This window comes from Lissotriton helveticus, chromosome 3_1 (genome assembly GCF_964261635.1).
Source record: "Lissotriton helveticus chromosome 3_1, aLisHel1.1, whole genome shotgun sequence".
In the NCBI taxonomy this organism is placed as follows: domain Eukaryota; kingdom Metazoa; phylum Chordata; class Amphibia; order Caudata; family Salamandridae; genus Lissotriton; species Lissotriton helveticus.
Genome location: NC_136061.1, coordinates 1,160,093,342 through 1,160,118,516, shown reverse-complemented (window position 1 = coordinate 1,160,118,516; position 25,175 = coordinate 1,160,093,342). Strand labels below are relative to the sequence as shown.

The 25,175-nt window shown below is 44.8% G+C and overlaps 1 protein-coding gene across 2 annotated transcripts in view; it reads left to right on the top strand.

Annotated features, from left to right (window-relative positions):
* LOC144823334 (mitogen-activated protein kinase kinase kinase 6-like) overlaps nucleotides 1–25,175 on the top strand; it is a 1,091,718-nt gene that overhangs the window by 665,184 nt on the left and 401,359 nt on the right. For both annotated transcript variants that reach the window (XM_078681777.1, XM_078681776.1), the window contains exon 18: nucleotides 15,903–16,008. In XM_078681777.1, the coding sequence (XP_078537903.1) occupies nucleotides 15,903–16,008 (106 nt within the window). The remainder of the gene's footprint in view (nucleotides 1–15,902; nucleotides 16,009–25,175) is intronic.

Sequence of the window (25,175 nt, the reverse complement as noted above, 5' to 3'; positions counted from 1 at the left end):
AAAAGGGGATTAAATGACAATCAATGATTGACAAAATACAAATGAAACAAGAGGGTCAAATCAAGCACATTCCTACATACAAGTATAAATGAACAGACTAATAGGTCTCCTAGTTATTTAAAAATAGGTAGAGATTGTCCGATGGCAGCAATGTTTGAGCATCACAAACAAGCAAGAAAGGTTCAAGATGTCGTGTTCTTTATTTACAAAAATCCGTAGAAATGAACTTGACAGAAAGCCCCTTGCGGATACACGAAGTTGATATTTCGTTTTACTTCGCCTTGAAAAAGTCTCTGTACTTACCTGCAGTACTGACGAAACACGTGTCGGCTGTTTTTCTGTCAAGTTCATTTCTACGGATTTTTGTAAATAAAGAACACGACATCTTGAACCTTTCTTGCTTGTTTGTGATGCTCAAACATTGCTGCCATCGGACAATCGATACCTATTTTTAAATAACTAGGAGACCTAATTGTCTGTTCATTTATACTTGTATGTTTGGAATGTGCTTGATTTGACCCTCTTGTTTCAGGTGTTGAAATTCTATCTGGATAAGACCAAGGATATTTGTAGGTCCGACCCATTGTTTGTCAACTATGGGTCGGTCAGGACTGGTCTGGCTACCTCTAAGCAGTCCATCTCCAGATGAATTGTGTCATGTATCCAGCTATGTTATCAGAAAGCGAATAAGACCTTAGGGGGTAAGCCTAAGGCTCATTCTACCAGGGGCAAAGCAGGTTGGGCAGGCTTCATTGAGAAATCTGTTTGCACAGTAGTGGTATTGTCTGTTGTTTCTCCACTGCCGGGTTGGTGTTTTGGGATGGGCTTGCCATTCTATTCACTAGATTATGACTATACACAGAGATCCCCTACTACAGATGGAGTAGTTTCTTATCTGTAACTCCAGTTCTGTAGTAGGGGTATCTCTGTTAAAGTCATGAGCGCCCGCCCTCCTCCCCGATGGAGAACATGGTTCTGTAATGTATGCTACAGGACTTGCTTTATGCACCTTCAAAAAGAACTGAAAGTAAAAGGAGTTTTCAGTGCATCATGGGTTACCGAGGGTCTCTGGAGAGTTCCTTAAAGGCATGGTATCCCTTTTCCAGACATATAATGGCAGCCTATGGGGGCTTGTCTGTCCATCCCTTCCTCTCTATCATTCCAAGGTTTTTGTGAAGGGGAAGTTTCTCTATGGATGGAACTTGACACATTATGGTAAATGTGATGTTGGTAAAATATCCTTGGCATTTCTAGTTGAAGTACTGGACAGTGTAGCCTTGTAGGTACAGGCTGCATTATTGTCTTTAATTTTCTCTTAAGTGTCTATGCAGGACTGCAAAGAAGACGACTTAAAAGATTATTTTTGATTGCTCCGGGGTCCACGCACATGGGCAGGACTATTCACTAGATTATGACTATAACAGAGATACCCCTACTACAGAACTGGAGTTACAGGTAAGAAACTACTCCTTCCTCTATATAAAGACTCAATAGAGGAAGATGTTCTGTTTGAGACTTTGTCTAATGCGCAGAGAGGCACACAATACATATCTTTACCCAATGGTGTGACGTCAATCACACAAAGTTTTTCACATTCCAGTCAAGGCAAAGATAATTACTCCACTCATTGACAAAAAATTCAAGGCAGCAACATCAGACCCCAACTTTTTTAAAGGTCAACTAACCCCAGAATCTTTAGTAGTATCAAACGAAAGGAATCCCAGCTCATAGATGGTAAAATAGTTGCTGAACAACCAGCTGATCATTGGCGTATAGTCAATAGCCAGGGTTTGTTTGCAAGGTATGACAGGACCACTGGGACAAAATGGAGGGCTCCACCAACACCTCCCAGAGGAGCATAGAAAAAGGGGTCAAATAGTAAATGAAGGTAAACGTATTACTAAGAATTCTATCAAATGTGCACTAGAAGCAGCCGACTCCGCTGCTAGGGGTATTAACACAAGCATCCTATTACACAGACACGCATGGTTAAGGGTGTCAAGATTTAAGCCTGAAGTGCAGCAAGCCATACTAAATCTCCTATTCAATAAAGAACATCTTTTCGGACCTCAAGTGAAAATATTAAAATGGACACTGAGGTAGAAAAATCAATGGCAGCACTACAAACTAACACCTATTGTGGTTGTTTCCGTAGGCCCAATTACAAACATGCTGCCAAAACAGCTACCTCTGGGTCACAGTACAAAAATCAGGGACAAACCTCTATATCTAGAACCTTCTACAGAGGTTCTTATAGAGGAAGCAATTTCAAAGGAAGAGTCAAAGGAAACAATACCCGGTCCTCTAATTCCAATAACAAGCAATGACTTCCTTACCATTCCCTCGGAACACAATACTTGTCGGGGGTCGTCTTCAATAATTTCTCAACAATTGTAAATCAATCACAACACACCAGTTTTGGACATTTTCCAACATGGTTATTGTCAGGAGCTCATAACAACTCCTCCAAATATTCCGCCTCGCAGACACAAACTATCTGCACAACATCAAGTCTTTCTGCAATAAGAGATAACCGCTCTATTTCAAAAGGGATCCATTCTCGTTTTTAGACCATTAAAACATTATATCATATCAGAACACTAACATATGGTCACTCTCCAAGAGATCATTCCATTATTATGAAAAGGGGACCTCATGGTGGCTTTAGATCTAAAAGATTCCCATTTCCATTTACCAATATATCCTGCACACAGGAAATACCTCATATTTCTATTTCAAGGAAAACATTATTAGTTCAAAATTTTGCCCTTTGGGATTACCACTGCACCAAGAATATTCACAAAATGTCTAACAGTGGGAACCGCATATCTTCGCGGACAAAATATTCATGTCTTACCGTATCTAGATGACTGGCTAATCAAAGCAAACAATTTTAATCTTTGCAAACAAGACACTCAAAAATACCCTAAATTTGCTACATCAACTAGGGTTTACCATCAACCACAAAAAGTCTCATCTATTACCAGCCGCAACTCGGTCGTACTTAGGGGCTATACTCAACACACAATTAGCATTGGCATACCCACACTCAGACAGAATACACAACATAGTAACATTACTACAGCAGTTTCAAACAGGAAGTCAAATTCCTACTAAAATGTTTTTTAAGACGTCTGGGCATGATGGCATCCTGTATTCACTTTAGTCCCTTCAACGATTACTTTGTAGATTACTTTGGTAGTTCCAGGACTGGCTCCTAGATTCAGTCCTGGGGTCTAAGCTGAAAACAGTTTAGTAAAAAGTTTTAGGTATTGCAGTGATTTTTCAGGAATATAAAGCTATTTTAAAAGTTCACACTTAGAAACTATTCAACAGAAATCTGGCAATGTTTTCCAATGGGAGAAAATTCAGGTTGCAGGTAAAGTACGATCTTGTTACTTTGGTAATCCAGTACTGGGCTCCTGGGTCCAGCACTGGGGTCTCAACTTAAAACAGGTAAGTAATTGTATTTCAGTATTTCGTATGCTTTTTAAAGAATATTTCAAGTTTTCAAAAGTAGACACTTCGAAGAAATTTCATAGAAAAGCAGACCATGGATTCATATGGAGAAAATTCAGGTTACTGGTAAACCCGGTAAGGATTACTTTAGCGGTTCAGTACTGGGCTACAAAGTACAGTACTAGCTTCTCTCCTGATCACAGGTGAGTACTTCGGAATTCGGTTGATTTTATATGAATATTTTAAGTTTCCAAAACTTCACACTTAGAAGATTTTTCGAATCAAACCAGTCAATGTTATCCAATGGCAGGTAAGTGAGTTACCGGCTTCCAGGTGAGTACTCGACTGGTGAAGTTGTGGTTCTGGGCATAGACTCGGGGGTCCCTCAGGGTCAGGAAGGTACAGTTGGTTCACCCTCAGCGGCGCTGGGGCGGCCGGGTGCATAGGTAGTTAAGCCCAATGAGGTACAGTGGGCCTCCAGTTGGTGGCTGCTGGCTAGCAGGCCATGCGGTTGTGGGAGCTGGGCCCCTGGTCACTTGCTCAGGGCAAAGGGCGAAGCAGGATAGGTCAAAGGTGGCACAGCCAGCGGTACTCGGGCGGCTGGGTGCAGGGTGCTTTTGAGCCATTAGGCCCCCAATGTTATCCAATGGAAAAGGTAAAAAGGGAACAAAGGCTGCAGGCTCGGGGGCGGAGACTCTCCAGGGGCGACAAGCACTTCGAGAGGTAAGTTGGGATCTTGGCGCACAGGTAGGTACCCCTAAGGGAGGCACAGCGGGCTGTAGGGCGCCGGGTGCAGGGGTGTCTTTGGGTGTCAGAAAAGCTTACCCTCAGCTGGTCGCGTTTGGGGTGGTCCCTGGTTCTGAGTCTGCAGGCCTTGACTGGTTTGTCGAGGAGGGTCTTTGGGCACTGGACTTCGGGTCCCAGTCGCCGGGGGGGATGTCCTCATGGTCTTGGATCACTAGGGCACGGTCTGGGCTCGGCGGGTGCAGAGCGGGTTGGTCCGGAGCTTCCTGGCTGGCACCAGGGGGGTTGTTGCAGCAGAGCCCCTGCTGATGGGAGTCCCAGTCTTTAAGAGGGTCAAGGCAGGCAGGTCCTCTGGGTGTCCCAAGGTGCTGGCCGCAGGAGTCGCCGGGATTTAGGCAGGAGCAGGTTCCAGGATCGACAGTCCGGTAGGGCTGGGGCTAAGTCAGTTGTTGTCGTCCTTTTGTTAGCAGCTGAACGGCGGGTCTTCTTCCTCTTGGTCTTCTTTCTTCTTTTCTTATCGGGATCTGAGGAAGGAAGGTTCAGGGAGCCCCTAAATACTGAATTTAGGGGTGTTACAGGTAGGGAAAGGGCAGGGACCAATAGGTCCCTGTCCTGGGGTGGGTACACCCCCTAGCCTGCTCCTTTCCTATGAGAGGGGGGCAGGAGCCTAGCTGTGATTGGGCAGGGATCCCCATCTTCAAGATGGCCGGAGCCCGGGGTTGTGCTTCACCTCGTCTCCCCCACCTGAGGGGTGGGGTTGGCAGAGGCTGGCACCCCCCCCCCTTCCTGACGTAGTTTTTCCCGCCAGTCTTCCCGCCAGAGTGAGGGTCAGGACTGGTGGGGGCCAGTTGCTGGGTACAGCAAATGGTCTGGAGAAGCTCACAGAGGCGACATTCCTTTGAAGCTTCCCCCTGCCCATCCTGGGGGAGGAGACCTAGCACCTCGCCAAGGATGTGCATTGTTGCAGGCCCATGAGAAGTGGGGGCTCTCCACCCAGGGGTCCAGCAATATGTCTGCTGTGTGGCAGCCTCTGCAGCCACTCAGCCCAGAAGTGGATTGTAGGTTAGGTTTTCAGGGGGCATCTCTAAGATGTCCTCTGGTGCATTTTACATTAAATCCCACACTGGCATCAGTGCGGGTCTAATGTGCTGAGAAGTTTGGTACCAAACTTGTCAGTCTTCAGTGTAGCCATTCTGGTGCTGTGGAGTTTGTAATGACAACCTCCCAGTACCATATACTCTTAATGTCATCACTGCACTTACAGTGCCCAGAAATGGCCATGGGTACTGTAGGGGCACAGGGCTCATGCATCTGTGCCCACACCTCTGGCAAAGGGTACCCAGCTAGAGTGGTGACTGAAGTATGCCAGGGCAGTGGGTTCTGTGGGCATGGCACACAGGGATGTGTGCCATGTCAACTCTTTGTTTAGTTCTGTACTTAGACACTCAGCCTGCAAAGGCAGTGTGTGGGTGTCAGGGTACAGGGCCCCTGAGGGTGGCACAATAAGTGCTCCAGTCCTCAGGGGTCTTCTCTGGTCACCATGGCCTGGGCACCTAGGGTACCATTTACTAGGGGCTGACAGGTGGCCAGAGATGCCAATTGGGTTTTAGTTTCAACACAGTTTTAGGTAAGAAACACAGGCCCTGGGTACCTGTTTGGCAGGAGCCCAGGGCACACTCAGTCAAAGCACATTCAGAAAAAAGTGGGGGCATACCAATGCAAGAAATATGGCACTTTCTCACAACATCTAAAACAATTCAAACACTGCACGACTTGGGGTTTACAATCAACTACACCAAGTCACATCTCCAGCACTCTCATGTACATCAATACCTAGGAGCTACCATAAACACCAATACAGCTCTAGCTTATCCCAGCCCAGCCAGGATACACAACAGCAGATTATCTCTCCCAGCCAGAGTGTTCATGCAGTTAATAGGCATGATGGCATCTTGCATTTTTATTGTACCATATGCAAGACTGCAAATGTGCCCATTGCAGGAATGTCTAGCACATAAGTGGAATCAGGCACAAGGACAACTAACAGACCTGGCGTTGGTGGACAGCTGCACACATCGCTCTCTGCAGTGGTGGAACACCAAAAACTTGTCCAGAGGGCGGCCGTTCCTGGCGCCAGTTCCAAAGATAGCACTGACAACGGGCGCATCCCTGACAGGATGGGGAGCACATCTGCTCCACCACACAACTCAGGGAAGAAGGACCGCTCCACAAAAGGTGCTTCACATCAATCACCTAGAGTTGCTGGCAATTTTCCTAGCACTAAAGTCATTTCAAGTGCACATGCGAAACAAAGCTGTCTTAATCCGGACGGAAAACATGGCAGCCATGTACTACATACAAAAACAAGGAGGCACACATTCCCTGCAGTTGTCCCAGCTCGCACAAAACATTTGGAGATGGGCCATTCCACAAAAGATATATCTGCTTGCAGAACACCTTCCAGGAGTTCACAATCAGATAGCCCATCTGTTAAGTCGACAGACACAACAGATTCACGAATGGGAACTACATCTGCAAGTTCTTCAACCATTTCACAAGGGGGGTCATCCAGACATAGACCTGTTTGCCACACACAAAAACGCAAAATGCCCAACCTTCGCCGCCAGGTTTCCACACCCGTTGTCCAAGGGCAATGCGATATGGATGAACTGCTCAGGCAGATTTCCGTACGCTTTTCCGCCAATCCCACTAATACCACTAGTGGTACGCAAGCTCAGACAACAGTCTCTCAAACTGATCCTGGTAGCTCCCACATGGGCACGCGAACTGGGGTTCACCACACTGCTGAACTTTCTCTAGTTCCACACCAATAACTATCTCTGACACCATCCATGCGAACACAGAACCATGGAGACATCAGGCATCCAGATCCAAGTCAACTGAATCTGGCGATCTGGCTCCTGAAGTCTTCGAGTTTGGTGACCTTAACCTGCCACCAGACTGTATGAATATCATTAAAGAAGCCAGAAGACCTACTACTAGAGCTTGCTATGCTGCTAAATTGAAATGATTTGCCATTTACTGCACTAATAATCAAATTGATCCTTTGGATGCTTGCATCCAAAATATCATCCGTTACCTTCTCCATTTACAGAGATGTGATCTGGCATATTTCTGTACGATTACAACTTGCAGCCATTGCAGCATACCTACAAAACAGACAACATATGTCGTTGTTTAGAGTACCAGCAATAAAAGCTTTTATGGAGGGATTAAAAATAATTATTCCTCCTAGGTTACCACCCTCTCCAGTGTGGAACCTAAAACCTTGTTCTTACCAGGCTCATGGGACCCCCTTTTGAACCTTTACACAAATGTGAACTGCAATTTCTCACATGGAAAACAGCTTTCCTCATTGCTATTACCTCTCTTAGAAGAGATTCAACCTTTCACTATACTAGAACCATTCTTACAATTACACCGTAACAAAGTGGTTCTAAGGACTAATCCTAAATTCTTTCCTAAAGTAATTACTCCTTTTCATCTAAACCAATCTGTAGAGTTACCAGTGCTTTTCAAAACCCAGACTCTGTAGCAGAGAGAGTTCTACACACACTAGATGTCAAAATATCTCTTCTCTGTTACATTGATAGGACAAAATCCTTTCGCAAAACAAAGCAACTATTTGTAGCTTTCTCTACACTGCATAAAGGCAACCCCATTTCTAAATCAGGAATTGCAAGGTGGGTTGTTAAATGTATACAAATATGCTATTACAAGGCAAAACGCACATTAGCAGTTCCTTCTAGAGCGCACTCCACACGCAAACTAGGAGCCTCCATGGCTTTCTTAGGGAAAATTCCCCTAGAAGACATCTGCAAGGCAGCAACATGGTCTACAACACACACCTTCACTAAACACTATTGTGTTGATGTGCAAGCCAAGCAGCAAGCTGCAGTAGGCCAAGCTGTCCTCAAAGCTCTCTTTCACACTACTGCAACAGATAAGGGGACCACCACTAGGGGAGACACTGCTGCACAATCGATGCAAAGTGTAGAATCTGCAGCTCATACGCCTCGAACGGAAAATGCTACTTACCAGTATGCATCGGCTCTTGGCATGTAGAGCTGCAGATTTCTACATGCCCTCCCACCTCCCCGGGACCTGTATCTGTTCGAGATTTATCTTAATTAGATATACACGCATGGACTTTCTTTCTTTTTTTCTTTCTACTAACTCCATCATTTCCCATCATGGCGAAAAACAATCTAAGGATGTAACCGATGCCCATGCGCACTATCGTCCAAGGGAGGAGTCACCTATCTTGTGACTACAAAGACTTCTTCCAAGACGACAACAACATGCAATCATCCGAGCCAAACACCAGGTGGCGATCCAATGCAAAGTGTAGAAATCTGCAGCTCTACATGCCAAGAACAGATGCATACTGGTAAGTAGCATTTTCCTTCTCTTAGAATCAATCAATCAGGGTATTGTAAGCGCGCTACTCACCCATGAGGGTCTCAAGGCGCTGAGGGGGGGGTCCGCAGATCTGTTTAGCTGAAGAGCCAGGTCTCGAGGCCCTTCCTGAAGGTGTTCAGGGAGGGGGCGCGTCTGATGTCTGCCGGTAGCTCGTTCCAGGTCTTGGCTGCAATTTAAGAGAAGGATCTTCCACCTGCTCCGGCTCTGTGGATGTGCGGGGTTTCGGCCATTGCGAGGTTGGAAGATCGGAGGTTTCTTTTGGGTACGTGGAAGTTGATTCTGTCGTGGTTTTTGGGTCCGTTGTCGTGTAGGCATTTGTAGGCGTGAGTGAGGATTTTAAAAGTGACTCTTTTCTCCACGGGGAGCGAGTGGAGACTTCGTAGGTGATGGCTGATGTGTTAGTGTCTGGGGATGCCGAGGACGAGTCTGGCGGCGGTGTTCTGTCTGGAGTTTGTGGAGTAGGGACTTATTGATGCCGTCGTAGAGTGCGTTTCCATAGTCCAGCCTGCTGGTGAAGAGTGCTTGGGTGACTGTCTTCCTTGACTCAGGGGGATCCACTTGAAGGTCTTGCGAAGGAAGCAGAGGGTGTAGAAGCAGCTGAAGGTGACGGCGTTGACCTGTCGGTTCATGGCGAGTGATGAGTCGACTACGATGCTGAGGTTCTTGGCGTGGTCTGAGGGGGTAGGTGGGATTCCGAGGGCGCTCGACCAACAGGTGCTGTCCCATGTAGAAGGGGTGGTATCGAGGACGAGGACTTCTGTCTTCTCAGCGTTGAGCTTCAGGCAGCGGTTGGTGATCCAGACTGCGACGTTTTGCATTCCTTTCTGGAAGTTGAGTTTGGCAGTGGTGGGGTTTTTGGTGTGGGAGAGGATGAGCTGGGTGTTGTCAGCGTAGAATACGATGTTGAGGCCGTGTTGTCGGACGATGGCTGCGAGGGGGGCCATGTAGATGTTGAAGAGGGTGGGGCTCAGTGATGAACCCTGTGGGACTCCGCAAGTGATTTTCATGGGGTCGGAGAGGAAGGGTGGGAGTCTGATCCTTAGGCTTCTTCCGGTGAGGAATGATCGGATCCAGTCCAGGGCTTTTCCTTGTATGCCTGTGTTGTGTAGTCCGGCGACTAGTGTGAGGTGGGAGACAGTGTCGAAGGCCGCCGATAGGTCAAGTGGGATGAGGGATGCTGAGTAGCCTTTGTCCAGGAGGGTGCAGATGTCGTCTGTGGCGGCGAGTAGGGCAGTCTCTTTGCTGTGGTTACTTCGGAATCCGGATTGGTACAGGTCGAGGTTCCAATCAGGTTCCCAGGGCATGTGTTCTTTCCCTAAAACTAACCCAATTGGCATCTCTGGCCACAGGTCAGCCCCTGGTAAATGGTACCACAGGTACCCAAGGCACTGTGACCAGGAAAGACCTCTAAGGGCTGCAGCACTTATTGTGCCACCCTTAGAAGCCCTGTACCTTTACACCGTTACACTGCCTTTGCAGGCTGTGTGTCTTAGTGCAGAACAAAGCGAAGAGTTGACATGGCACACATCCCTGTGTACCATGCCCCCAAACCACTTCCCTGGCATACATCAGTCACCCCTCTAGCTGGGTGCCCTATGCCAGTGGTGAGGGTACAGGTGCATGAGCTCTGTACCCCTACAGAGCCCAAGTCCATTCATGGGCACTGTAAGTGCAGTGCTGCCATTAAGAGTATTTGGTGCTGAGAGTTTGTCATTATGAACTCCACAGCACCATAATGGCTACACTGAAAACTGGGAAGTTTGGTATCAAACTTCTCAGCACATTAAACCCACACTGATGCCAGTGTGGAATTTAATGTGAAATGCACAACAGAGGGCATCTTAGAAATGCCCCCTGAAACCCAAGCAACTCCTAGTAAACTTACTGAGTGGCTGCCTAGGCTGCCACCAACAGACATGTTTCTGGACCCCTGGGTCGAGAGCCTGCTGGTCTCGGGGGGGCGGGGGGGGGGGGGGGACCTGAAACAATGCACATCCTGGATGGGCAGGGTTCACGAAGGAGAGGCTTCAAAGGCATGCCACCTTTGTGAGCCTCTCTAGATCAATTGATGCTTTCAGCAACTTGTCCCCACTGGTTCTACCCCCACTTTGGGCAGGAGAAACGGCCGGAAAAACAAGTGAGGAAGAGAGGTGTGCCCAGCTCTGCAAACTCCACCCCTCAGGTGGGGGAGGTGAGGTGAAGCACAACCTCGAGTCCCCGCCATCTTGAGAATGGGGGGACCCAGCCAACCAGGGACAGGCTCCACTGGAGGGTGGCATGATAGGGGGTGTACCCAGCCCAGGGAAGGACCCATTGGTCCCTGCCCTTTCCTACCTGTAACACCCCTAAATCTAGTATTTAGGGGGCACCCTGAACCTTTCTTTCTCAGATCCAGACAAGAAACGTGAAAGAAGATAAGAAGGACTGAAGAGCCGTGCAGAGCTAACAAGAGGACGAAGCCAACTGACTAGGCCCCAGCCCTACCGGCCTGTCTCCCCCTCAAACCTGCTCCTGCAAAATCCCGGTGTGTCCTGCAGCCAGCAACCACAAGAAACCTGGAGGACCTGCCTGCCTTCACTTCTAAAGACTGCATCTCCTGTGAACACCTGATTTCTTCAAACTGCAGCTTCTGGCACCAGCCGGAGACTGCGGATCCAGCCCACTCTGCACCTGCTGAACCCGTCACGAGCACGAGTGGAAAAACATGACGAGGTGGTTACCCCGGCGATCCTGACCCGAGATCCGGCGACCCCTGACCTGCCTGAAGCCTCTAGCCAATGCCTGCAGCCTAAATCCAGAAGGCCTTCCTAACCGCGACTATGAACTGGTAAGAATATCCGACCCGAAGAGGCACCCCTGCACCCAACGCCCCACGGCCTTGTGTGCCCAAACCAATGGTGCATAACCAACCTTAGCTTCCAAACTTACCTCTCAAAGTGGTGGTTGCACCCAGAAGTCCTTCGTCTCCCTGCCTGCAGTGCTTTTGCAAACCGGAGGTTCGCCATAGAAAACAGGGCGCCCGACATTGAAACAACACTCTGCACCCAGCCGCCCCAGTGTCACTGAGGGTGCATCTTTTGTGCTTCTTTGTTTCCCCATTTGCCCTGACCTTAACCCTAAGAGCTTTGCTCCCACAACCCAGTGGCCTGCTTGCCAGCAGCCACCAACCATAGGCCCCCTATCCCACTTTTGAATAACATTGGGCCTCAACACACTGCACCCGGCTGCACTTGTGCTGCTGAGGGTGCAACAGCATTGTATCACTGACCCTGGGGGACCCCTGAGTCTAATCCCAGAACCTTAACTCCCACAGTTGATTACTTACCAGTGATCTGTTAACTTGTTTTTCCTCCGTAGGATAACATTGACAATTTTCTTTCAAAAAGTTTCTAAGTGTAGAGTTTTAAAATCTAAAAATATTCTTTAAAAATCGCACAAATAACGAAAACGTATTTACTTACGTGTTTACATGAAATGTCCCAGTGCTGCATACAGGTATCCAGCACTGAGTAAGAAAAGTAATGTACAAAGTAACTTAACCTGTAATTTACTGAAAAAGCCTATTCATTTCAATGTACTGTATTTGCTAAATGTTGCAACTTACTGCACCCCCTGTAAATCAAACAAAGTACAATTGCTATTGCATTTTCAAACTGTTCTATATGTCGTAACGTATTACTGAAAAGCATGTAATGCTTCCCTGTGCCAGGCTTGCTTGGTTCTAAAAATAAAACAGTATATATTTTTATACAAACACAATTGGCCTAGAGTTCAGTTATTGAGTGTGTGAAATCTAACTTTAACCTCTGCCTACGTCTGGGGTCACTCGGACTCTATACACACTATACCTCATTTTGGTGTAGTATATATAGAGCCAGGTTCTTACATCCAGTTCTTCTCCAGGCGTCTGCAAGTGCGTCTGGTTTCTTGGAGAGGGTTGGGGAACCAGGCGGCTTTCCTGGGGCGTTGTCTGTCGGGGTTGTGTAGCGGGGCGAGCTCGTCTGGGCAGTTGGAGATCCATGTGTGGAGTTCTCTGGCTGCGTCGTTTGCGTTGGGTGCCCAGGTGTGGTTGTCTCAGTTGAGATTGGAGATAAGTTGCTCGCTGGTAACCTTGCTCCTGTTAATGCTTGGTGGGCGTGTGGCTGGTTTGGGTGCCTTGGGTTTGTTGATGGCGAAGTGTACGCAGTTTTGGTCGGTCCATGGCGGCTGTGTTGTGTGGCTGAATTTTACCATGCTTCCTGCAGCGAAGATGGGGTCGAGGGTGTGTCCTGCTCTGTGGGTCGGTGTGTTGACGAGTTGTTTAAGTCCGATGCTGGCGAGGTTGTCACGAAGGATAGTGGAGTTGGGGGTCGCTGGGGTTGTCGACGTGGAAGTTCAGGTCTCCAATGAGTATGTAGTTTGTTGAGGCGATGGTGTGGGGTGCTATGAAGTTGGTGATGGTGGTAGCGAAGGGTGTTCGGGCCAGGGGGTCTGTAGATGAGGGTTCCTCGGAGTGTGGCTTTGGGGGTGGTCTGGATCTGGAAGTGCAGGTGTGCGGCGGAGGGGAAGGTTTGCTGAAGGTGGTGAGGCGGAGGGTGCTCTTGTGGGCGAAGGCGAAGCCCCCTCCTGGGTAGTTGGGGCAGTCTTTCCTCTGGATCTTGTATCGGTCTGTGATGGAGGTGCTGATGTTGGGGGCGTAGAATGCCTTGGTCCAGGTCTCTGTGAAGAAGGCGATGTCAGGCGAGAGAGAGTTGAGTAGGTTCCAGATTCCCATGGTGTGTTTGTGTACGGAGTGTACGTTGAGGTGGATGCATTTTAAGGTGTCGCCTGTCCTGACATCGGCGGTGTTGGAGGCCGGGGTGGTGGTGAGGGTCTGGTTGCAGTGGAGGCAGGACAACAGGCTGTGGGTCATGTTCAGTGGGCCTTGGCATTCTCTAAGTCTTCCACGGCTGAGTGCGAGGAGGGTGGTGTTGTATCGATGGGTAGTGGGGCTCCAGGGTTCCTGGCGCTGGCCGCGGACGGGCACAGACGGGCTTGCCTTTGGAGCAGCGCTGGCGCTCCGGCGGCGCACCCATTGCACGCATCCGCTGCTCGACCGCGCATTGGCCGCTATTAAGTAGGGGAGGTGGGAGGGAGGAGAGGCTGGGAGGCGGGAGCGGGGAAATTCCGGGGGGGGAGGGGCAGCAGCGAAAGGAAGAGGCAGGCACGACAAAATTAAAACAGTGGTGGAATCAGAGCAAGACACAGATAGGCACAATAACATTGGTACAATTGGGGAAAAAAATTAAGGAAAAAATGGCTGAGAAAGGTTACGGTGGTTGCAGGCAGTTTGGTCCCAGTTGGAGCGGGCAGCAGGCGAAGAAGCGGCCAGCAGCCTCGAACCTCCCAAGGAGGAGGTTGGGGTCTGGAGGCAAGAGACGGCACAACGGAGCTGCGTGGAGAGAGTGGACCTAGACCGAGGGTCTAGTCAGTAAAATTCAGGCGTTCACTCTAGAAGAGACTTTCTTTCAACTACATAGGGATATGACCTTTACCATGGTTTTTAAAGCCCTCCATGGTACTGGCACCCGATATCTTAGGAAAAGAATAGGTTTCTACCTTCCTCCCAGATCACTATGTTCTGCCTCGTTAGCATTGGCTATGGTTCCGGCAATTAGGCGAGCTCGCATTGGCGGTCGCTCGTTCAAGCGTCTGGCACCTCAACTTTGGAACAAACTTCCTCTATCTCTTCGGAAGATAGATATCCTCCTCAGATTTAGGAAAGAGCTTAAAACATGGCTGTTTGGACAATAACCTTGTTGGTTTCTCTATTTCTGTTCTCTAGGTCTGATAGCGCCGGGACACTCTGCCCGAGTAGCTGAGCGCTTTATAAAACTCCCTGTAAAAACTCCATGTAAAATATGGTAGTGCTTAGAGCCAACCCTAAATTCCTACCAAAGTAGTGTCCAATTTCCATTTTAGTCAATCCATTGATTTACCTCTTTTTTTTCCGCAACCAAACACAGTTGCAGAAAGGGCATTAAACACTTTAGATGTTAAAAGGGCATTGACGGTACTAAATCATTTAGTAAAACGAAACAATTCTTTGTTGCCTTTGCACCTCCGCGTATGGGAAAAGCAATGTAAAAATCTTGCATTTCAAGATGGATAGTTCAATGTATCCAACATGCTATGCAAAAGCTGAACGTTTACTTGCTCCACCAAAAGCCCATTCGTCTAGAAAAGTTTGAGCTTCTAAGGCTTTCTTAGGGACCATTCCAATTACTGATATTTGCAAAGTAGCAACATGGTCAACTCCACACACCTTCACAAAACATTATTGTGTGGATGTATTTGCACAACAACAAGCCAGTGTTGATCAGGCAGTACTTAAGACTGCAACCCCCACATGTTAATCACTGCTTAGGGAGAGGGACTGCTTTACCGTCTATGCAAAGCATGTGTATCTACAGCACACATGCCTCAAACAAATTGTTACTTACACTGTAAGCATCTTTTCTTGGCATGTAGTGCTGTAGATTCACATGCGCCAGCCCTCCTCCCCAAAATCTTGTGTAAGTTGCAGTTCATAGACTTTATTACATATTAATGCATGGATATCTCATTGCTTACATATGCAGCATTCTTACCTACCCACGGCAAAACAATCTGAAGATGGCGTTGATGACCATGCGCAGTATTACCAAGCGAAGTGGTCACACATCCTTGTGACTCGAAGAAAACGTCTTGGAACAAAAACAACTTGTAATCATCCAAGCCCAACACTAGATAGCAGACTTGTGCAAAGCATATGAATCTACAGCACTACATGCCAAGAACAGATGCTTACATGGTAAGTAACGTAATCCATCTATTGTCATCTTACCTGAATGAAGGGGCATGCAGGAATGCAGTTTCTTTTTGTGGTGCATAATTTGTATTTTACGTTTGTGGCAAAAGGCCTTGAATGCCTCGACTAAATCCTAATTGTTTGAGTAAACTCAAGGCAGTATGGGGGAGCCTGACATTTTTTGCATTCCTTAAAAATATTTAAGATATAGAGGAAGGCTTTTGTAGCTTCCATACATGTGTGTACCAGTTGTGGTGCATTGGCAGATCTTTATGTGGTACAGCAGCTTTGGAATGAGGTGCAACAGCAGATGTCTTATTACTGTTGTAATATTGCCTGAGGGTGGGATCAACGGAATGTGTGTTGTAGGTGGGAGGTGAAGTGTGGTGCCACTTTCTAGTTATCAATTCTATAATGTACTGAAGCTCTTCTTTGTGTTTTTCTGTAGGGCGATAACGTTTTAATTAACACCTACAGTGGTGTACTCAAGATCTCAGATTTTGGTACCTCGAAAAGACTAGCAGGGATCAGCCCAAGCACAGAAACATTTGCAGGTGAGAGCAGTGAGGATGGAAAGCTGTTTCCAGAATCCTCTGATCTCTGAGGTCGAGCCACAGTTTGCAAAATCTGTGGACATTGCATGTTAAACATAATTACCAGATTACTGACGGTGGGTAAATACGTTCAGAACAGTCTTTTCACTTATATGGATGATAAATCACAAAATTGCTTGTTAGTTTTGGATTTGTATTTTCGATTTTCAAATGAACATACTTATGGAACCTTCCAAGAAGATGATACAAACATACTACACATTTGGCATGATTCACTTCACTAAGGTGGAAAATATAACATATTCTCAATCTACCAATGCATCACTAGGTAACCTCACTCTCCCAATATTAGGTTACCTGAGCTGATAGAAAAGAAAAATTAACATGGCTGGCTCAATAAAATCAATGTTCCCAGCTATTATGCATCAGCCAGCGGTGTAGCCGTCATCCAGTTTCACAAAGTTTAGCAACTACCAGTGCTATAGCAAGCCATCTCTTTTTTTATGTTTGAAAAGCTTTATTGGACAGAAAAATGTGCAAAAAATACCAGCAAGAAAACAAATACTGAAACAAAATTACAACAAAAGAAAAGGCTAGTATAATAAAAGAAATAAAAGCTATTTTAAAGATTGTATATGGAATAGGGATAGGAAGGGGGGGAGGGAGGAAGGAAAGGGAGAATATTAACATAATATAAAAGAAGAATGCATATTACATTATGTAACACAGTGAGATGTGAACAAATCATTGATCAGTTAATAAGATAAAACAAATCAATTTGGATGATAGAGAGAGAGAACAGAGAGCGGGTATTCAAGGAGGTTTAACATTTTCAGAATTGAGGGAGGAGTGATGTTTTAGAACAATCTGATCTAAATAAGTAGTAAGGGGCAGCCAAAAAAGTTATCTAGTAAGTGTCGGTTTACAGGAGGAGGCAAAGGCAACATCAAGTCTATGAAAGTGGCAAAGACTATTCCACCAGTGTTGTAGAGAAAGATTATTGAGAGTTTTCCAATTGAGGGAAATGTGTTGAAAGGCCAGAGCAATCATGAGAGCGAAAAGACCATGATTATGAGAAGGCATAGATAAAGAGTCGGAGAGTTTTCCAGTAAACAGTACGGGAATGGAATAAGAGATAGAACGTTTAAAGATACGAGAGATATAGGATGAAACGTATTTCCAAAATTTGGAGACCGAGGAACAGAGAAAAAGAAGATGCATGAGGTTAGCGTCAGAGGAGCCACTGGTCCATCAATGAGAGCCTGAGTTAGGAGAGAAATGAGCCATGGAAGCAGGGGTAAGATAAAGTCTGTGATAGAGAAAAAACATAGATTGAGTAAGAGAGGCAGAACGAGAAATTTTTAAGGATCTAAACCAAAGTTTGTCCCAGAAACAGATGGTCCATTCGCATCATAGATCAGATTCCCAAGAAAGTTCCAATTTGGATTTGACTGAATTTCGATTGGGGGCTAAGAAATATTTATATATAAGAGAGGCTTTGGGTGAAAAAAGGAGAAGTTTAAGCAGAGAGTCTTGGGAATCAGTAGAAGGTGAGGGAGGAAGAGAATTATATACATCAAGAATAATTGCCATGAGAGTTGTGAATTTATGTAAAAAGGAACGAGGACAGTGGAATGAGGCTTGACATTCGGGAAAGGAACATGGCGAGAGACCATTAAAAAGGTGTTTAATCCATATGATATTCTTTGACCTCCACGAGTTCCAGAAGATGGGTCTGTTATTGAGAAGAATGAGAGAATTGTGCCAAATAGGACAATCCAGGTAGGTCTCACGAGAAAGGGGGTTCGATAAAGCTAAAGGTTTTAGAAGAGAACAAGTATGTCTAAACAGGGGTGAGGATATATGGGAGGTTTTGACAGAAAAAGCCATTACTCCCTTAAAGGAAAATGGTGGTAATAGAGCTTGTTCAATGGATAACCAGAGAGGAGTGAAAGGGGAAAGTTCAGATAAGAGCCATTTTGAGGCTTGACGAAGAGAAAAGTATTTATGATAAAGGCGAAAATCTGGAAAGTTCACGCCACCATTACATTTATTCTTACGAAGAGAAGAGTGGGCAATTCTAGATTTTAATTTTATTCTTCCAAAGAAATGTAGAAAGACATAAATCAATACGTTTCATATATATATGGCAGTAATATGGACAGGAAGCATAGAAAGTATATAAATTAAAATATGGGTAATCATCATTTTAATTGAGTCTTATCGACCCCACCAAGAGAGAAAGAGGATTCCAGGAAGAAAGTAATTTATTAATACGAGACAAAACAGCAGTCATGTTTAGGTTAATCGAAGAAGCAATAGAATTGGAAAACCATAAGCCTAAGTATTTAATTTTGGAGTCCTTCCAGGCAAAACCAGTGGACGAGAAAGAATGAGCAAGACAAAATTTAGTGAGGGAAAGTATTTCTGTTTTGTCAAAGTTAATCTTGTATACAGAGACCTGGGAAAAGGATTCAAATTCATATAGCAAAGGAGAGATGGAAGTGTCAGGATCAGAGACAAATAAAAGGATGTCACCTGCGTAAGCGGAGAGCTTAAGTTGTTGGTCCCCAAAAGGAAAGCCAGAAATAGAATCATTATTATGGATAGAAGACAAGAAGGGTTCGAGAGCGAGGACAAAAAGAAGAGGGGATAAAGGACATCCTTGACGAACTCCGCGTTGAAGAGGAAAATAAGATGAGATACGGCCATTACTAATACCGAGGCCCTGGGGGCAGAATATAACAGAGAAATAAGTGAAATCAGTTTGGGGCCAAAACCATGCCATTGTAACGAGGCAAATAAGAAAGCCCAATCTAATCTATCAAAGTCCTTCTCTGCATCAACAGATATGGCCGCTAGAGAGGTAGATAAAGAGGGAACTTTGTTGAGGACATTAAGGAAAAGTCGAGAGTTATCAGAGGTATGCCGTCCTTTGACAAACCCACACTGTTCCTTCCCAATAAGATGAGACATTAGAGGATCTAAACGAAGAGCAAGCACTTTAGCAAACAATTTATAATCAACATTTACTAAAGATATCGGTCGATAGTTTTTTCAATATTTAGGATCACAACCTTCTTTATGAATCAAATAAATGGTTGCTTCCTGAAAGGTACCTTCTGTTCTACCATTTAAATAAAACGAATGGAAGAGTGTTAAAAGTTATCGAAGTAAGAGGTCAGAAAAGTGCAAGTAGAATTCAACAGAAAAACCATCTGGGCCAGGGGTCTTGCCTTTGGTGAGAGAATCTAGGGCAGTGGATAATTCTGTCAGGGATAAATCTGATTCAGGAGCAGGAAGATTAAGATGGGAGGAAGAGGGGGGAGGAATTTTATCAAGATATTCCTGGATGGCAGAAGAAGAAGGAGGCGATTCTGGAGTGTAAAGATTTTGATAGAAGACTTTGAATTCATCACGAATGTCTGGTCTTTGTGTAGAAGAGTCATTAGAGGAATAGATAGCATCTATGAGGGTATGATCTTTGCGTGTTTTGAGATAGTTTGACAATAGCTTCCCTGCCTTGTTACGACCATAATATCGAGCACTACAACTCAAAAGCACAGAGGACGCATTATCAGTATTGGTCTTATTAAAAGCAAGTTTAGAACAGATTAATTCTGGTGGAACGAATTGTTTCGAGGAAGTGTAAAATTTGTGTTCTAAAAGCTTGATATGTGCCAAAGTGAATTTACGTTGTTGAATAAAGCATTTCTTTTTTTGGGAGACAAAATCAATGATAAAGCCCCTTGCAGTAGCTTTTAAGGAATCCCATAGGATATGTGGAGATGAGTTGGGAGTACAATTAAGGTCAAAGAATTCAGTTGCAAAAGAGCGAAAAGAAGAGGACAAGAGACGGTCTAGGAGGAGAAAGTTATTAAAACGCCAATGAGAGGATTTGGGATGCGAAGGGAGCAAATTAAGATCTGTTACTATTGGGGCATGGTCAGAAACAACAATAGGTTCTATAGAGGAAGAGAGAAGATTTTGGGAGAGGGATTGAGAGAGAAAGATATAATCTAAGCGGGAAAGAGAAGCATGAGGAGGAGAAAGAAGGAGAAGTCTTAAAGATTCAGGATGGGAGAGTCTCCAGGAGTCAATGAGATGTGCTTGGGAAATGGTATTGATAAAATGTTTGTGGGTCTTAGTAGGAATAAACCGAACTCGAGATCGACGGTCAAGAAATGGGTCTATAACTTGGTTACAATCGCCTCCTAGTATGAAAAGATATCTCTAGAATTGGACACACTTTTGTGTAGCAATTGGCCAGAAGGAGCAGTCAGGATGTGTAGGACCATACACATTGAAAACAGTTAAGGGAATATGAATAATTAATAATTTAGCTAGTAACCAACATCTACATCATTTTCTTGAGATAAGACTTTAAAATTAAATTTTTTATGACTTAGAGTAATAACACCATTTTTTTTATTAGTAGAGGGAGACACTAGAACTGTATCGACCCAGCCTCTTTTTAATTTTAACGCTTCAGTTTCAGTGAGGTGGGTCTCTTGCAAGAGTACTAGGTCAAGGTTATAAGAAGCAAGATGGGAAATAATTCTCTATCTCTTAATTGGATTAATAAAACCTTTCACATTCCAGGAAATAACTCTGAATGAAAAAACATTAAAACTTTATACAGAACCAAATATGCATTAATTGAAAAATGAAAGGAGTATCAAATGTGGTATAGAGAAAGAAGAATCAATTCCAAGTACAAAAACATTAAAACTTTACACTGAACCAAATATGCATCAGTAGGAGAATAAGGGAAAGAATGAACATAGAATAGGACAAAAGAGACAGGGGAGAGAATGTAGCGAATAAAGGAGAAATACAAGGAGAGACCGTACATATCCAGGAGGGATGACTGAAAAAACATACCTGTGGGGAATGAATACGGGATAAGACAGTGGCAATGTCGACGAACGGAAGATGGGACGTCCAAACAGGGAGTCCAAATCAAACCAAGACAAATAAAGGAGTGTAGACAGATCAATAACTTTAAACTTTAATTTTAAACATAAGAGATTGAACCTGAATAAATAGAAAAGGAGTTAAACAAACATTAAAAATTAGTGAATCATGGATGGGACAGAAATGTCAGACAAAATATCAGGAAGTACAGAAAGACCAATATAGACAACGCAAACATCTTTAATGTAAAAAATGAAAGAAGTGAAGAAAAGAAGATAACAGAAAAAGAAATAAGTAAGAGGAGAAGCACAACAATGGAGCGTAAAAAGAACAGGTAAACCAGAACAGAAAAACTGAACATGTAAGAAATAACAAAGGAAACGTTTCAAGAATGAGCGCAGTATAGAAGAAAAAAAAGCTTTGGTGGATATTCCTCATTCAATAGCTACATAACGTTCGAAAAGGGAAAAGAAAAACAGGAATATAGAAAAACTAATTTGGACGTATATTACTATGTGAACAATTTTACAACCAAGAAGAAGATGACAAATGAGAAAAGTCATCCATTGGAAGGACCAGCGGAAGTATTCATGTTGGCTGAAGAATGGGAGTGAATACATTTTCCGAGCTCCGTCGGTTTCTCAAAAGAAAGAGTGTGATTTTGAAAAGTCACCTTGAAGATACAAGGGTGAATAAGGCCATAGCAGGCACCCAAGGTACGGAGAGGTGGATGAAGGCTGAGGAATTCCTTGCATCTGGCATCCGTTGCATTGGAGACATCTTGAGATAGAAAAATCCTCTGACCAAGCCAAGAGAGTTGTCGCTTTGCACGAGCAGCAGCAAGGACCGTGAGTAAGTCGGTATATTTTAGGAAGAGGATGATACCACCACGAGGTCGAACTGGAGTTGAAGTTAGAGTTAAAGTTGAAGTTGAGGAGAGCGGAGGACGAGGTCCAAGTCTGTGAGCTCTTTGGATATTGAGAGATGTTGACGGAGGCATATCTAGTAATTTTGGGAGAAAAGAAGTGAAAAAGGGAACAGGGTCATCACCTTCCAAGGCTTCTGTTAGACCGTAAATACGAAGATTGTTCCGTCTGTTGCGATTCTCCATATCCTCAGTATGATGCTGTAGCCTATGAACCTCCTTCTCCAGCTAAGTAAGTCTTTGAGAGTCAGCTTGCACTACCGAAAGTTGTTCCATTGTAGATACCCTTCCCTCCATTGATGACCATTTTTCATTTTGGTATGCGTCTCTTCCACAAATGGGCGTAGAGCCCGTATTTCATCTAGTAGTAAATCCAAGGAGACAGTCGGAGGTGATTTATCTGGAGTAGGAGAGTCGGGTTTCAGGCGTTTAGGTGTAGATGTAGGCGGAGAGGTTTTATGCTGCACTGCCTGCGAAGGTTGGTTACGATTAGAGGACACTCCAGCCATGTCTATATGTAGGGAGGAGGAGTTGTTAAGATCTGATGTGGGAGGTGAAGGGTTCACCACAGTGGAAGGCTTGGGATTGAAGATGAATTGTGGTTTACGTATTTTGCCCATATACGAGGATCGTTATTGAAAACACCAATATATGGTATAGCAAAATGAGTGCAAGCGAAAAGTATTTTCAAAGTAATAGATAACTGCAAAAGGTCAGCACGTAAAAAAAGGTACATTCAAAATGATGAGGTGTCCAGGCGAACAGGCAGATCACAAAATGTTTCCTCCGAGTCGGTGACAAAGAGAAAAAGATAACTCAATATCCCTTAAGAGACTTCATGGTAAACAGCAGTCAAGAGGGCCATTCCAAGGTGATTAAAGAACAAAATGGTGGTCGCTATAAAGAGCGGTGAGGTGTAATGAATACTCGCCACAAAACATCAGAGGATAGCGCAAAAAACATCTCACCATGATCTGCAAATGATATACCGCCAGTAACGTCCAGAAAGTCATAGTACTTGTTGAGAAACTCGAACAGATGAAGAGAGGTTCACTCTGTGCACAATACACAAAATGGCGGTCGCTTCGTTATAATGCAGCATTGGACGCACAGCATTTCACACACTGCTTTCTTAAGGTCAGTGGTATAGAGAAAAGTAAAGCCCAATGTCCATTACTGGAAGTCTTGATAAACAGCAGTGAAAAGGGGCATTTCGGGGAGATTAGAAAACAAAACAAAATGGCGACCGCTATGAAAGGCAGTGAGGAGCGGTGGTTAGTCGCCACAAAATACCAGAAACAAAGCAGCTCACCATGGTCTGTAGGTGGTCGCCTGCCAGCAACATCCAGAAAATCAGGGTATTGAATGAGGAGCTCAAGCAGGTAAAAAGAGGCTCACTCGGTGCACAATACGTCAAATGGCGGACGCTCCGTGATGAGGCATCAACGCTGAGAATGAGCAGAAGAACTAAGCGTCAGCGCTTCAAAAACCCGTCAGTAGGTTCATGTCATGCTCCGGTGTAAATAAAGAAGTCGTCTGTGTGTGAAGGGTGCAATGCAACGCACCCGCGGCTCACAAGAGGACCCGGCGATGCGGAGCTCAAAGCTCAGGCATCCATCTTGCGCGCTTCCGAGACCACGCCCCCCTAAGCCATCTCTTTTTATGATTAGTGATGCAAACAATGTTCTTTGTGTCCTGAAGAAAATCCAGTTTGAGAAACTGTTGTATGTGCAAGCTGCTCACCCTCTGCAGCGCACATTAATTAGAGTTCCAATAGGTTTGCAACATTGGATACAACCGCAAAATATGTACCATATAGCCACTGGGTTGGTCACGTTTCTAACAGTTTGTATTAGATGCAAGTTTTGCCCTGTGATGTTAGTACAGCGACCAGGCATGTAATATTTAAAAAAAAAACTGAGTTTTAGTAGGGCCTCCTGAAGGCCTCTGTCATGGTCTTGCATTAGGATATTCCAGTCTGCTTTCGTATAGGGCTTTTGGAGATTCAGTTGCCATCTGTTATATAGGTGCTTCAAGGTCGGCTTTGGGTATAGTACCGTTGAGAGTTTCATACAAGACAGAGACTACTTTAAGTTCCCCTTTTGTCCAGGTAGTCATGCAGAGTGGATGTGTCTGCCACAAGTAGGTTGGTATGCAGCCTGTTGGTAAGGCAGCTTTCCGCTTGCAAATAGTGCAAAAGGTGATTGCGATCCAAATTAATTTCTGCACACAGATCTTTGTAAACGTTTCTCCGATAGGTCTGTTGGTGCCTTAATTTCTTCATATAAGTGACTCTTTAGTGTATCCCAGTTAGGGGTCTCCAGTTCCAATTAATAATGATAGGACAATTGTGACAGATGATGTTGTTCAATATTAGGGCGACGCAAATAGTCTTATGTCTTAGCTGCATGCAGTTTCACCCCAGCCAATCTTGGCGTAGTTCCCTGCCAAATATAGTGTTTTATTTGATTATCAATATGCCAGAGTTGCACTGTGATTGGCTGGACGCTAAATACGTAATCGAATTGTCTAAATCAGTTCCACATATTGAGCTGTTGCTTGTTCCAGATCGCAATGTTTTTCTGCATTTGATTCTTTAAGGCTGCCATTCTATCTCGAATGATCAAGTGAAGGTTGTTGCTCACTAAGATACTCAAGTCCTCCCTTTTGGTCTGCACCCACCAAAATGGAAACCCCTATCTGGTTCTTTTGTTGATAATAATTTCTTTTTTCAAATGATTTTTTACAGTCAACCATTATAGTCGACAATGTCTGATGGGTTTCAGTATAGCCATTAGTTCATAGACCAGAAAGTGCGACCTTCACCCATCCTGCTGTGCACCTTTAAATGGTAGCCCCATTCCACCAGATCAAACATCTTTTTGGCATCAATGGAGAGATACACTATTTTATCTTCCTCTCATCTGGCGTGCCATATTAAGTGAGATGTACATATGGCGGCATGTGGAGCATACTGTGATTAACCCATCTTGGTTCCTGTGCAAAAGTGATGGGTTGACTATTTTCAACCTTGTAGCCGATAGTTTGGCCCGGATTCTCACATCTGTGTAAATCAGTGATATAGGTTTTTAGTTTGTGCATCGCAGTGTGTCTCCTTGAACATCGTTCCCAATAACGGAGCAGAGTTAGATACTGTTAACTTGGAAGATTCTTAAGGAAATCCATCTTCTCCAAGGTCTTTCCTCATGGGCTTGTCTTTCGTGGCTTCTGACACTTCTTCAGAAATGACCCTCTTTAATTCGTCTTGGCTATCTGAAGTTGATTTTGGACTCTAGTCAATCAGGAAACTGTAGCGCAGAAGTGT